Source organism: Micropterus salmoides, unplaced genomic scaffold (assembly GCF_014851395.1).
Source record: "Micropterus salmoides isolate LMB-PRFRI ecotype aquatic unplaced genomic scaffold, ASM1485139v1 Ms_hic_scaffold_10, whole genome shotgun sequence".
In the NCBI taxonomy this organism is placed as follows: domain Eukaryota; kingdom Metazoa; phylum Chordata; class Actinopteri; order Centrarchiformes; family Centrarchidae; genus Micropterus; species Micropterus salmoides.
The window spans coordinates 24,453,793-24,469,471 of NW_024040041.1; the positions used below are offsets into that span (position 1 = coordinate 24,453,793).

At 41.3% G+C, this 15,679-nt stretch overlaps 1 protein-coding gene across 2 annotated transcripts in view; it reads left to right on the forward strand.

Annotated features, from left to right (window-relative positions):
- The window catches only part of si:ch211-278a6.1 (SRC kinase signaling inhibitor 1), a 52,843-nt gene that overhangs the window by 29,725 nt on the left and 7,439 nt on the right, over positions 1-15,679 (forward strand). For both annotated transcript variants that reach the window (XM_038703946.1, XM_038703955.1), the window contains 10 exons: positions 2,046-2,221; positions 3,174-3,304; positions 3,625-3,772; positions 4,688-4,991; positions 5,150-5,411; positions 5,830-5,969; positions 6,239-6,391; positions 6,827-6,955; positions 7,853-8,791; positions 10,490-10,624. In XM_038703946.1, the coding sequence (XP_038559874.1) occupies positions 2,046-2,221; positions 3,174-3,304; positions 3,625-3,772; positions 4,688-4,991; positions 5,150-5,411; positions 5,830-5,969; positions 6,239-6,391; positions 6,827-6,955; positions 7,853-8,791; positions 10,490-10,624 (2,517 nt within the window). The remainder of the gene's footprint in view (positions 1-2,045; positions 2,222-3,173; positions 3,305-3,624; positions 3,773-4,687; positions 4,992-5,149; positions 5,412-5,829; positions 5,970-6,238; positions 6,392-6,826; positions 6,956-7,852; positions 8,792-10,489; positions 10,625-15,679) is intronic.

A 15,679-nucleotide genomic window follows, 5' to 3' on the forward strand; every position in this document is an offset into this window, starting at 1 on the left:
TTTCTACCATGCGTAGTAGTCCCTATAAAAAGTGTTGACAGCTTGCTCAGTAGATTATCCAGAGTTTCTGTGTCATTAGGGTGAGGTGAATCCAGTCATTTTCAGTGAATAAAGTGGTATCATTTTGATTAGTCTGAATGACCTTCTAAAAGTGATTCTTCTATCTCACTGTTGACCTGCAAGTCATTTGGAATTAATGACATTGCATTCGGCACTCTACATGTGGTTTGCTTTTGGTGCAGAGGTCCACAAAGTTGATTAAATGTCTAGATTAGTGTCCAATATTTTTAATATTTCTACATGCCGTCATTATCTACCATTTTTAAGATATAGAATACTATATACATTATTTCAACACGTGAATGCTGGAGCAGTGGCTTTGATGTTTATTTGATCTTCACTTCAGTACTGTACCTACAGTAAATAACACCTGCAGTAAATAACACCTGCAGGTTCACATAGCTGTACTGCATGACACACTGAGGGCATAATAGCTTTTGAGGATTAATAACGAGGTAGAACGTGTGAAATATAAAAGATCCGTTAACACTGCGTGGTATTCCACAGAGAGCCAGAATGGCATGATGAATGGAGAATCAGATGAAATGTCATAAGGAAGGGTAAACAGTGTGTGGAGATGGGGTCCTCATTTATTCATCTGTCTCTGATGCAGGCGATGCCATTGTTACCATAGGAGGAGTTAGGAAGAGATGATAAGTTAAATGCATTCGGTGGCAGAGGAGAGGATTCAAGTCTTTTGCAGGGGAAAAGAGAAACAAGCAGTAATGGGAGTGACAGATGACAGGCATTGCAGTGCTTTTATTTGAGTCACAAGGGCTTCTTGAACTAGCTAAGAAGAGAGACCGATAGACAGAGAGCCAAACAGCCAAGGCTGTGCTGTACCCAGAGAGGACAGTTTGCTGTTTACCTGTATGTGTGACCAAGTGTGACTGTCGCACCTAGACCCATATTTGTTGCCTATGGCAATGGCCAGCAACTTAAATTTTAGATGAAGCTCATGAATTATACAAAGGGTAGCGTGCAGGAGGGACAGGCAAGTGTGAGAAAGGGAGCACAGTGCTACAAGATAAAAAAAATAAAAAAACAATCAATAAAATGTTTTTTTGTACATATGAATATATGCATATATATATGCCATATTTCCTGAGTTTGCCATTAATTACTGGCAGTATAATGGAGAATACTGGGTACTTTTAAATGTTAGTGATATTGTTGTTTTGGTTCAATCCCTGGAACATAAGGCTAATCAATAATTAATTTGTCTTGCTTACCAGGTGCTTTCGTCTCAGGGAGTTGTATTACATGGAGTAGTCCTGTAGAATATTCCATTCATAACACTGAGGGAGCTGAGTTCACGCTCAGTGCTTCTGTCATGGACATCCTTCATTCTCCTCAGGGCATTGCAGCTTTCTGTGTTAGGGGAAATATTATATGTACACACACACACACACACACACACACAGGGGACTACTTTTTGCATAGCAGGCCAAAAAGTAACAAGCAATGACTGAATAAGACATAAGCAGTCAAGGATAGAGTAAAGAGTTATTTAACCAGGAAGTCCCTTGAGATTGAAATCTCTTTTCCGAGGGAGACCTGGCCAAGACGGCACACCAGTAACAATTTAAACAGAAATACAGCATAGTCAAAACAAACAAACAAGCATCACACATAAAAGAAAGAGACTAAGCCAGGTCACATGTGGCAGTTTTCTGAAAATAAATCAAAAAGGCCACAGCCTGCCCTCTCAAGGACAAGAAAATCAAATATGCAGTTGCTGGAAATTACTGAGGTCTGCTTTGAAAAGCTGCAATCTTCTGCGATAACAGATTTCATATATTCAACAAGCTATTCTGAGGCAAGCGAGGCTAACATTGATTCACTGTTATTTCCAAATACTCACTGAGGGTACACTATGCCCTGCTGAAGCAAGAGCATTACATGTTATCTGTAACAGAGTGTGTGTGTGTGTGTGTGTGTGTGTGTGTGTGTGTGTGTGTGTGTGTGTGTGTGTGTGTGTGCAGCTGGAGAACCAGGATTCGGTACGAACTCTGTTGAAGCGGACAGAAGCGGAGCTGAACGTGCGCGTAGCTGATGCCCTGAGGAAGCAGGAGGACCCTCTACAGAGACAGCGCCTCCTGGTGGAGGAGGAGAGACTCAAGTACCTCAATGAGGAGGAGCTCATCATCCAGCAACTCCAGTAAGTAACACAAAAAGACTTAGTTTTAAGCAAGTGTCAAACAGTAATTGTAGAACAGTACATCGTTGTTGAAATCCCCCTACTTCTCACTAAATCTTTTATTTTTTAATCAATAATAATCCAAACATTAGTAATAAATGTGTGCATTTGTGATTCTTCTACAGTAGTAATATTAATGTATGTTTAAAATTAGTTTTTTTTTATCACATATTTAATGATTGCTTCTTACATGACACAGTTCATATCTGTTTAATTATTAGATGACTCACTCGGTGACGCAGTGATAGGATGAAATTGTAACTGTAATTAAGCCCGGCATAGAGCAAGATGCTAATTAAGATCTGAGGTTTGAGACGGTCCAGCAACTAATTGAAGTGACTGCAAAACCAGAGCAGAGAGCTACCGTTATATTTAGTAATCATCAGATAGCTTGCTTCTGCCTCATATGTGGAAATGTTCATTGTGGTAATAATTCCTGGATCTCACTGAGATTTGTGGCAGTTTGATTGCAGACTAATTGTTTGAACTCTCAGATGATCTCTGCTAATCAATGTGTGTTGTTCAGCCTGGCTAATGGCCAATTTATTTTGGTTAATTATACATGCAGCTTTGATTCATTATATAACTTAAGACAGATTTATATGTCTGACCAGACCGGCTCACAGTCAAGGTTAGAGCTGGAACAAAACCTCACATTTGTATCGATTCTGTATCCTGATTCTTTTTACCTCAGTTGTTGCATGAAACTTTTAAATGCATGTCCATACTCCTCCAGTTCAGCTGTCCACAACAGTTGATCTAGATGCCAGTTGATTGAGAGGCAGTTTATTGTCAGAAGTTTTACTAAAACTCAAACACCATAATTCTGAGATAAATATGTAAAATGTAAGTGTAAAATGTAAGTGTAGCAGAGGAATCCCTGGTGTTCAGCCTTCTGTCTGTTCCATCTCAGCGACCTGGAGAAGTCAGTGGAGGAGATCCAGAAGGAGTCGTCTGTCAACCACAAGCTGGTGACAGTGCAGGAGCTGGAGGAGAAGGCCACTGTTCTGAGAAAACTGGGAGAAACACTCACAGAACTGAAAAGTGAGTCATGGTGGCGCATATCACATTCTGTGCACAGGCACAATACAGAAAACAGTCTTTTAATCTGGCAGTTCATAATGCACTAATTACTCACCAAGGCACTGATTATCTTTTAGTCACCCACAGCCAGTCTGTCAGACATTTAATCAGTCTCAGATTGCTCATTGTGTTAAACAAACTCCCTGACCGTTTACAGTAGTTCAAAAATGTTTTGTTTGATGACCACAAAATGCTTTCAACGTCTCATTTGATTTGTAGAATTGATTTGTTTGGGGAAACATGGTTGACTTCCTGTGTTACTCTTCTTCTCTCTCCTGCAGATCAGTTCCCAGGCCTGCAGAGTAAGATGCGGGTGGTGCTCAGGGTGGAGGTGGAGGCCGTCAAATTCCTGAAAGAAGAGCCACACAGGCTTGATGCCCTGTTAAAACGCTGCAAGACTATAACTGACACCCTCGCCAACATGCGCAAGTATGAACCTACTCTGCAGCAACCAGCCAGTTAAAGAAAGCTGTTTGTTTTGAATTAAATAAGATAAATGTAAAGAAAATACATATAAACTGTCCTTACATAGACGTGGAGATGGAAATGTTTTGAAGTAATTCTAAAAATACTGATGGAAATGCATTTGTCTTACATAGTGACACTTGCAGTGAAATATGTCCAACATTAGCTGACACAAAAACCCTGCCCATTTGTAATTAGTTCTAGGAAGCCTTTTTGCATTTGTAACTCTGCCAAAGCGATTATGTTGTCACCCCTCCTTGATTGTATGTCAGCAGAACATTATGGATTTTCATAAAATATGGTGAACAGACAGGCCTTGGAACAAGGAAGATTGATTAGATATGCTGTCATAGATTTCCGCCATAAAATGTTTTATTTTAACATTTATTGTTTTAAGCCAAAGCTCTTTAAATTAGCAGAGGCAGAGATATAAATAAAGAATATATTTAAAATCTGCTGCCCTGAAGGGTGCATTCAAGCAGCTAGTGTGACCACTTGGCATTATGTGCAACACACTGATCTTTTCAGTCACATGAATAAAGACATTTGAATTTTATGGTGAGTGTGGACTTTTAAAATGTACCCTTCAGCATTCTGTCATCTATCTCCTAATCAGCCTCGTGTCCAAAAAGCACCTCACTTCATAGTTTAATTAACCTTGCTGATCAAAAGAGCTCATCAAATTTAGTTTTTTCTCTCATCTTTATGAGTAAAAGAGATTTGGAGAATTATTCAGTTAGTTTGCACACTTCACAGTATTTCAAGCTTTTTGGGTGTTTTTGGCATTGTTTTCACTTCCAAGTCATGGATTATTCATGTTTTAGTTTGTGTTACATTTCAAAGAGCTGATTAATGACTGCGTCCTCCATTTCTTACCAGACAAGCGAATGAGGGGGTGTGGAAGAAGCAGGAGGACTTCTCTAGTCCTTCAGCAAAGCACAATGATTTGCGAAAGTTTTCAGACTTTGACATCCCCACCAGCCCGCCACTCACCATCAATGACCTTGGGGGAGGCAACAGCCTGTCCAACTGGAGCCCCCACTCCAGCCTCAGCCGTGGCCACGGGAACCCGTCCGGCCATCACAAGGACAATCATCCTCCTGTTCCCCACAAGGGCAAAGCCCTGGAGGAGCTGGAACGCCGGGCAGCTGCTGACAAAGCTTTGTCCGTGGAGGTCCGACTGGTAGGAATTATTTCTACTGTTTTTCACCTTTTTCAGGTCACTCAGGCTTTCAGGTAACCTGCATACTATTCATAGCTACTATTAGTATTTCTGATTCTGAACTACTACTACTGGTTGTGTGTTTATAAAGTGTTTAGATCTGTCTCTCCCCTTCACAGGCAGCAGAGCGGGACTGGGAGGAGAAGCGGGCCAGTCTGACCCAATACAGTGCCCAGGACATAAACCGATTGCTGGAGGAGACTCAGGCTGAGTTAATGAAAGCAATTCCAGACCTGGATTTTGCTGCCAAGCAAATCAAACCCTCCTCCAACACACCATCCTGCCAGACCCCCCAATGTGGGGCAGGTACCCAAGAGCACCGCGCCAACAAGCCCCAGCACAAGCTTTCTGGAAGAGAGGGAGGATCCAGGCGTGGCTCTGGTAAGAGAGTTCAGTGCTCCAGTCTGCGTCATTAGTATGCATCATTGTCAAGCAAAAACCTTGCCTCTTCAAATTATCAACTTTTCAAGAGCTAAGAAAACCATTTTTTTTTCTCAGGGTAACCATCATGCATTTTTAAATTAATCCAATTGTTTTAAAACAGTTTTACAAGCCCTGTATGTATGTATGTGTGTATATATGTATATATATATATATATATATGTGTGTATGTATGTATATATATATATACATACTTTGTTTTAAGAAAGTTAGTTTTATAAATGCAGTAAGTCACTTGACCTAGCATTCAGTAAAAGAGGTTTTACACACTACACATCAAATAATACCTATAAATGCCTCACCGCTTGTTCTGAAATTACTGACTCTCTCAATATGCCTGAATTACTTCCTCTTCCAGATGAGCTGACAGTACCACGGTATCGCACAGAGAAGCCCTCCAAGTCTCCTCCCCCTCCACCACCTAGACGCAGTTTCCCTTCTTCTCCAGGCATAACCACCCGCAGTGGAGAGCCCCTCATTCCTGGAAAAAGTATAAAGGTAAGACAGAGAAAATTCACGAGCATCCAGTTTTAGTCTGTAAACTGCGTCATAAAAAATAAGTATTGTACAATAGACAGTGTTACCTACACAAGAATGTACGTGTATAAACTAGTTTGCCTTTATAGAAAGAATGTATTCGATGCTAATCTATTGTTTTGCAGACCTAAGGAATATTCTTACAAAACATCAAAACATTTTGTGCTTATCCAAGCTTCGCCCATTGCCTTTAGAGATGTTAAAAGCCTTTTCTGTGGTTGCAATCGTAGAAGTCCGAATCTGAAGAGACTGAAGGCCAGAAGCCTCATGTTAAACTGAGGAGGGCTGTGTCTGAAAACCCTCGTCCTGCATCTACACCCCCCACACTTGCCTCTGGGGACAAGGAGGAAGGAGAGGAGGAGAAAATTGCTGCCGAATTGGAGGTAAACTAAAATATGGGTTGTTTATTACGCTGATTGTGTCCTCAATAGGCTCTTGTTCAACAAGAAGGAAAACCGGACCCTTTTTAGTATTTATGCTACGTCCACAATCTGTCACTGCCTTTTGTGCGCACTCATTCTCACAAGCAGACACGCTCACCATCATTACCACATGTTCAAGCAGCAGGTGCCATATGTCCCCCTGCCCCTGGCACTGGGGAAGCCCAAAGATCACATACTGCTCAGTCACACACATCATCACCCAGGGCTCACAGATCACAGCCAGACAGATGGACCCTGATAGCTGCTTGGACTGTGTTTGCCATGAAATTTGATGGAACACAAAATCAACAAAAGCTGATTTGGATTATTCAGATGTTGCTGTGTTTTTATTCTACAATTCATGACAGCTTTTGAACCCCCTTTTTCCCTCCCCAGCTGTTTGAGAGAGCCTCGCTCAGGCTCGCTCTTTCCCCTCCCCTTTCCCTGCCCGTTAGCCCTCGCAGCAGGAAAAGTGTACCCCCCTGCAGACTGGACCTGTGGCCCCCTGAGGCCCCAGCCACTGAGGTAACACTCTGGCTGACCCTGAGTGCTGTGGATTGCTGCCCTCTTAAAGCTCTATCTCTATTCCTCTCCCCTCTATCACACACAGACACCACCAACCAGCCACAGCCACCCATGCACTCCTGCCATCTCTTCAAGCTGAAATTAACAAAAAGTCTCCCTTTAGCAGAAAATATTGCTCACCAAATGTTCATGTGTATGCATGCTGTGTTTACGGAATCCCAACCACAAATATGCAGAATACACCAAAGCAAAGTCTTATTTTCACACAAGCCTGTTGTTAATTAATTTAGCAGAGTTGGGCTGTCATTTTTTAAGCATACTTTTAAACATTAAATCATTCTTCATTTGGGAGGACGCATCCTTAGTACGTGAGTGTTACACTTTGGTCCCAGACCTATATGCACATTCGGTTCCTTTTGTGTAGTATGAATGCTGCAGTTCAGTAAGGAGAGAGTTGTGTGTTTTCTGCAGTAGCTTTACAGTAGATGTTGTTGTGTGTGTGTGTGTGTGTGTGTGTGTGTGTGTGTGAGAGAGAGAGAGAGAGTGAGAGTGAGTGTGAGAGAGAGAGAACACGTGTGACCAGCGGTAAAAACCTGAACACTGTGCAAACAGCCGTCCAGCTGTGCCTTAATGGACTGCTCTAGACTTGAGAGGGAGCTGTATGGGACAAACCACACAGGCAGTACATCAGATGCAACAGTAAGGAACCCAAACATGTTTACATACTGATACTTATGCTAAGAGGAAATTATCTAGACATACATTACATACAAGTTGATAAAAGTTGCCTTTTTTCAGTTATATGGTTGGTTGTCTGCAACAAGTTGTTGGATTGTGCTAAAGCTAAGACCAGTTCAGTATGTTGAAATTTAAACCTCAAGTGCTTTACACATTTAGGGAAGGCGCTTGTCTGATGTCCCCCACATTGTGCTGAAAGAGTGTTTGCCGGCTTCACCCACTGCCTCAGAGGATCCTCCCAGAGATTTGGCAAATTACCCTCTAGAAGAGATTCCATCACGAGATTGGACCGGTCATTACACTGTCTACCAGACTCACATTTCAAAAGAAAGGGATTCATATGGAAGCCCTCCTCATCGAGAGCAAGAACAGTGTTGTTTTAAAGAAGATATGGAATTAAAACAAGAAGCTGGCCTGCTGGTGACAGAGCTGGAGGTGAGGGTGGTGTCTCCCCTTGAGGTCCAGGAGCTCAGCAGAATTGCAGGAGAATCTCTGCAGACTCTGACCATCTCACCACAGACTAAAGAAGTCTCTGAGATCCAGCTGAGTGACAGGCCTCTCCTAGTGCTCCTTAGAGAGGAAAAAACAGTCAGGGAGGCCTACAGGCTGCTACATTCCCTTTTGGAGTCATCCAAGCCAGTGCCCAAACCCAGAATAAAATCCTCCCTCCACTTGGGCCAGCAGAGCTCTCTAGTGGAGGCTCTGAGGAGAGGGATAGAGACTGGAGACAGGGTGCTGACACTTAAGCACAACACTGAAATTAAGACGATTCCTGGGGTACAGCAGAATTCAGTAAACTGTGCTCTTCAGTCAAGTGGGTCATCTCACTTTATGGACAGTCTAGAAAACCAGGGCCAGAGGAAAACAAGAGAAGATATCCGACGCAGCACCTACAGGAGGCTGGACAGCTTAGAGGAGACTATCCGTGAGCTGGAGAACACCTTGATAGAGATCAGTGGCCATCCAACTGCAGAGCGGCTCTACACTGAGACGACCACCAAAAGCACTCCTGTACAGATGTCAGGCTGTCCGACCTCAGAGACCAAGAAGCCACCAGTTCCACCCAAGCCGTCCTCTTTGGGCCCAGCAGCAATCCAGGTTCATTGCTTACACCTGCTGTACAGATTCCTGCACTGAAGCAGCACACTCTATTTTCTTTCTTCACTGCTTCTCTCTAGGTGACTGCTGGAACCTCACTGTCAAGCTTCTGATGTCTGCTCCCTGACTAAATTGGCTACTAATTGTTTTTGAAAACGAAAATATGTAGTAGGGGACAGACAACAGACTTCCTCCCTACTTGCCTGTTCTGTGATTAGTGCTGGAGCTGCCATCCTGCTGAGCCCAGAGGTGTTAATTATTTCTTTATCGATCTGTCCTGGCATCTGTTTTCTGTCTGTAAATCTAGACAATTTCCCCTTCTTACACCAAACGGGCAATAAAAACAAATGCATAGATAATACAGATATTTAAAATTTACGCTTCTTTTTTCTCCTTTTTACTTTTCAGCTATATCAAATTAATCTCTCTTCTCATCTTTGTTCTGTCTTGAAATCAACTTGTTTCATACAAAATAATGACATGTCAAGGTATATCAGCTGTTGTGCTGTATTTGAATGAGCAATGTCCTCATCAATTTTAATACTCAGGATGGTATGAGGACAGACATCTACTGTATCTCTTATAGCAAAGCTACATATCACTTCTTGTTAATATCTAATGACCACGTGTTGAACTCGATTTCCAGGTGTTGCGAGTAGCCTACCTTTAATTCACCTTTATTTGATTATAACACAGAAAAAGATTAGTGATAATCAGAAGACTTGTTGCGTTCCTGTGTCAGCTGCCACATCAGTTGAGATGTTGTTGACAGCTTGCGTAGTATTCCCTGTTGCTCTGAATATACCTTCTCCCTCAGAGCAGGGCTGCAATACTTGACAGTCACATTGTCATGGTGAGTTTCAGCCCTCTGATGTAGAGCCAGGGAGCAGTCCCGTGGGCATGGCTGAGGATTACAGAGTCTTCACACATTATTTCATCACTCCAACTTCAACCACATTCATCTTTTCATTATGACCCTTCTTCCTACTCTTGTCCAGCGTTGGCACGTGTACTCTCCAAATTCACAGTGATAAGTGATTTACTTAAAAGACCTATTACATTTCAGTTTTTAATTAGCACATTAGAACAAGGATGTATCAAGCATGTCACATATAGTATATTTTATATCTGCATTTCAAAAGTCAGCTTCACATCAAGAGACGAAGAAAACACACAGTTTCCAGGTGTCTTTACCTTGAATTACCATAGCAGAGAAAGATTGGTTATTTGATGCTACTGCAGTTAATCTTTTATTAGTTTTCCTCTCAGCTAATGTCTGTGTGTGCAGACGAGGCACAGTTGGATTGAAATTTGAATGTGTGTTTGTTTTTGTGTGTATTACAGAGAGTCGACAGACTCTCAGCAGGATAAATCATTAAGCACAATGTCTTGTGGATCCTGTGGTGAGGCTAAGCTATGCAACGTCATTCTCCTGATTGTCATTTTATACTGATAGATGGTGAAACTCTGTGAAGTGGATTGTTCAGTTATGTCAACTACAGGCCCTCAACTTAAAAACCTCATTTGTCTCAGGGGACAGACTTGCTTGCTGAAATAAAACTCTGTACAGAGTTGATTTTTTCTGAGGCGTAAACAAATTAAAGGAACTGATGAGGAGAAATTAAATGTACAACCATGTATTGTGTGTCCAAGGTCTTATTCACACCTCTCCTCTCCTCTCCTCTCCTCTCCTCTCAGGGAGGGAATAGTTCTAGTGTTGGTAAGGTTCTCCACTCCTCGGCTGCCTCCAAACTGAAGCACCTGCAGCAGAACAGCACAGACAAGAATAAAAGTGGCAAACGAGAGGATTTCCTGAAGATCCAGGGCCAGCAGGTATCATCTCTATATTTAGCACTTTCAGGGCCAATGGATGCTTGATCTTACAGTGCCTGTGCAAACGGACTGTACGGTACTTTCCAGATACTCTCAGTTTTAGTTGCCTGTTGTGGCGGTGGCAGTCAAGACCATAACCATTTATCAGCTTTTTATTTAAAAAAAAAGGCTTGCACAGAATAGGTGTATAATAATCATAAAAGTGAAGAAAAAAGGGACTTTGCATTGTTACATGCCCTCTGTCTGAAACTGGGACAAAGAGAGGCAATGATCTGTGCCAGCTATACTGTAATTCAAGAAAAATGGGACAGACAATTATTTGTATGCAGAAGAGTTTTATTTATTTTTAATGTACAGACAACTTTATATAGAAACATGTTTTGTTATAAAGGTTGTGGCACCTTTACATACCTCCAGCAAGAATGTTTGCATACAAAACTTTCCAGAATAGCCATCTAGCTCCTTTGTATTTTACACACCAGATCAAGCATAAATTGGCCTTTACCATCACGCTTCACTCTACTCAGTCCTCTCCTTGCCCCACAGAACCACTGCATGTCCCCACCATGCTCCACTCCTCAGCTTATATTTCACACATCGTGTCGTTTTAAAATATATCAGCTTAATCTTTTTGTTTTTGAAAGACAGTGACCATGATTACTTGGATTTAAAACCCAGTTTGGCTAATGATCATACATTCTTTGATGGCAAAGTCATATTATCGTGACAGTGTCGTCATGGCTTTGTCAAAATAGATCAAAGCATCCTCTGCAGGCTTTTTGTCCTTCAGAGACGTGTGTCTGTTACAGTACATGTTACAGTAGTAAGTAGCGCTTCAATTACCTAAACTGTGTTTTTATGTCTGAAAGTTTTAAGCTATCTCTAATTATAGTATCTAAACCCATTAAAAAGTTATAAAACACCTTTACTTAGCATTATGTATTACCATAAGAGACCTGTTTAAGTCTACAAAAATGTAAAACTCGAAATAGAGAGAGAAATAAGTCTGGTGAAGTTCAAAAGTTGAAGTCTGGAGCCTATAATATTTAATTCTAACAGGCATTAAAAACTTTTAATGACTGAAGTTTATTTGCAAAAAACGTCCCTGCCGAAGCCGCCTCTTTCTATACATTTGTTGTTGTATTTTTTTTTTGGGGGGGGGGGGGGGGCATTTTAGTGTTATAAAATAAGTTCAAAGACTGGACATAGGGATAATAAATGGCCTCAGGAGATGAGGAAATTGAACTGTTGAAGCATGCCAGTCCAGTAAAGCCAAGGGAAGATTTTTGCACTATGCCCGTGCACAGGGGGGAAAAAGCTTAATGTCAATGTAATTTGAAAAATAACAGGAGCAGTGAAGTGAACCTAAACCTCCATACCCCACAGAATTCAACAGAGCATTCAGACACAAATTCAGTCTTGAAGATTGCAGAAAAATGAATATGTTGGGCAGAGAGAGACAGATTTGAGAGATGGGAAGAGTAATGAAGCTTTGGTCGCCTCAGAACTGAGAGAAGATTGGGAGGAATTGCTGCAGCGCCATGTCATAATCGCCCCTTGAGTCACTAGCAATCACTGATTATTCAATATGAAGGGGACAGTTCTCTTTCCCCACCATTAAGTCTTTCACATTTCCTCTTCTTTATGTCTCTTTCCTTCTTCCGCTTTCAATACTCTGCAATTTACGCATGCTGCCCCTTTCTCCTTTTCACTCTTCCCCCTATCAGTCTCTCAATCCCTGTGATTTGGAGCCAAAGTGGATTCCTACACTTGTCTAATGAAAGTAAAATTAATCCCATTATTTCAGTATGACACTCACACATGGCATGCTTTCTTTGTCCACAAACTGTTCAAAACAGTAACTATGAAGAGAAGCTGTATGTGTGAAAGCATTATCCTCAGAGGGACCGTAGACACTCAAAGCTAATTGTCAGCATGAAAAGTCGGTGCCAAGCCGTATAGGGTGGCAAAATACCACAACTGCATGACAATTAACAAAAAGAAACAAAGAACCAGCTGACCTAATGCAACATTATGTAAAATTTGATATATTTTGCAATTCGGTGCCCCTACAGTTTAGAGTAAAATTCACTTCACTGGCATAAACAGCTGTACACATGCATTTGTTATGATTACATTACTTTATACTTTTAACAACTTTGTTAACACAGCCAAACATCAAGCAAGTGCGACATCACAAGAGCTAATATGGCTTACTACTCCAAGCCCAGCCTTTTATTTCATGAAGCAGTCTGATATTTACTCTTGTCCAAGTCTCTTGCTCAGTCACTCTCTGTTTTTCTAATCCCGTGTGAAACCAAAATCAAGGTTGACTTATTTTAACATACACAGACAAGTAGTAACAAAAAAAAAATTAAATATGCAGGTTACATTATCAAGGTGTAACCAGAGTGGACTGGCTATATTGAGACAATCCTTGGACAATTCCAAAACACCAGGGATGTAAAATGTTAATTTCAAAGTAGAACAACAACAAAAGAATCCACCACCAAGTTGTCCCTAGCGGAAACAAATTCCAAACTGAAGCAGTTGTTGATTACTTGCACTGGTCGGTTAAGAGGAGTGAAGAGTCTGCTGTCAATGATGGTATAAAACAGAGCAGTCAATAAAATATGTTGTGAATCTCTGCAACCACGAGAGGTCCGTCACCATAAAGTCATAAATGTGCACAACAAATATTTGGCTGATGGACCCAGTAGTATGCGAGATTAGCTCTGGACAGATACAAACATGCCTGGCGCAGATAATGACTACATTTTATGGCATTTTGATGAGTATACAGTCAATAAACAAGATACAATAAAATTCTGATATGAAATAAATGAATGAGGAAATAACATTACATAATAATGAGTTGAGTTTTAATAATTTCTACACAATTTATTCAGATGATTATTTCATGTCTTTTTTATTAATTTAATATTAAACATTTTGGGGTTCCATAAACTTGAAGCACTATGTTAAGCATGCATTGCCATGTACTATAGTATTAGCTTGGTATAAAATAACAACACAGATATTTTAGCACTCTATTCAAACCTTGGTGAATCACGATGCTGAGTCTAGCGTTGTGTTATCGGTTTCCACAAGCTGTTAAATTTGGAATCACTCCTCCTTCTTCTCAGATTCCTGATGTCTTTAATGTCAAACCAAGAAAAATAGCACAGATCCTGAAAATTTAGCTTACAGATAGATGGAGCGAAATCTGTCTACTAAACCATTTTAATTCAGTATAATGAAACAGCGGAGCATGGACTATGCTGGAAAAACATGCTGATTATCTGCAGCTCATCTCACCAAATTATCAAGGCGGCTGGCTCACTTGCATACAGCCTTTAAGAGCTGATTAAGTAACTTTTGCTGACTCTAAGTTCACTTCACTCTGTGTTTTATTTTTTAACCCATCACTGGCATTATGCTTTTGATCTTTTTGACGAGAAATCCTGATAAACTAAAAAATAAGCAGGTTATTTTTGAAGAATATATTTCTGCAGAATGTGTCAAAACACTCAGTCATCCAGTTTCTGGCTTTCTAGGATCCACACATTATGTCTTACTATTGAGCTGTAACCTGAAGATTATCCCTATTTGAGCCTCCACAGTGCTTCTTCCCCTCAGCCTCATTTCACCCTCACACTCACACCTGCTGATCACACTCCTGACTGATATTGTTGTTCTGACAATCAGACATGCCCACCTTGGGTGACCTCTCTTCTCAGCCCTCATATGAAGGTAAAGTTTCTCTTCTCTTAAACCTTTCCTGGACATAATTCCCTAAACGTGACCCAAATCTTTGACCATCTGTCCACTTCCCATTGGTGTTTTCTCTTTTGTTTCCTCTGGCCAAATGATGATTGACATTTCTAGGACGAACGGGGCCCAAACTCAAGGAATGAGCACACTACTTTGTCTCTCTGCGGTCTACTACCTCCAACCTCCAGCTAATACGTGGATAATTTTAAATATATAAATACCTTTAGCATTAGTGCCATTATCCACTCTACGACAAGGAGATGTCCCACTAGGTCAGATGAAAGGCAGCTGGTGAACATTATGAAAGCCAGGTGGAGGGATTTTTAAGACATCACTGTCTCTAATCAGCTAAAACAAGATGCACTGGCACACTTTTTGGTTTTATTTTTCTCGTAAAAATAAAATATGATGGCCAAATGAATATTGTGCTGTTCAGCTAATTATAATTTGGGATTTTGGGATTGCACCTGGTGTGGCCAATCAGATTTTATCTGGGTTATCCCTTGATACCCCTGGCCACGCTTCTGGACATGCCCCTGCAAATAAAAGACATTTATGTTCATGTTTGTTTGCATAGCATCAGGTTCTTTTGTTAGTTTTGGATCTGTAATGTGTGTGTTAATTGCGGGTGTTAAAATTAACAGAGCTTTTCTGATGGTGCTCTGTGCCGCTGTGCTCGGGCTGTCTGCTCACTAAAGTTTTACTCAGGGGTATTAGAGCATTCCAGGCATGAGGATCCTTCAAATCAATGTGCTGGATAAGAACAGACAGTTCAAAGCCACAATTTCTACCCGTTTGCTTTGGCACAGATCAAGGAGGGCATGACAATGTGAATCACTTTCACGCTGCAAAACCCTATTTCCATTTCCCATTTGGCATCTTATTACTTCTGGCGGTAAAACAGGCTAGTTAAAGGTGCTGGGCATGAGGTGAGGGTTGTGAAGGCCTATCCTGAGAGGCTGTCGTTTGGCAGGAAGCTCTGACTGCGTGAGATGAAGGGCGGCTGCTCTGCCGCACTCACAGACCAGAATAAATGTGTCGGCTAGGCTTGAGAGGAGTTCCTCATGCAGAAGGAACAGCCCGCTCTCTAAGGACGGTTGGCGGCACAGGCTCTGGAACTGCAACATAGCAGGTGAAAGCCTCCCAGCAGCGCAATATAGACTAGCACACAGTTCTGGTCTCCTTCCATACAGAACTAATCCCCATAATCTCTAAACAAACACCTTTTTATAACTTGTAGAGCCACAGCAAAAACTTTCCTCCTGTTGCTTGTTGCTGAAA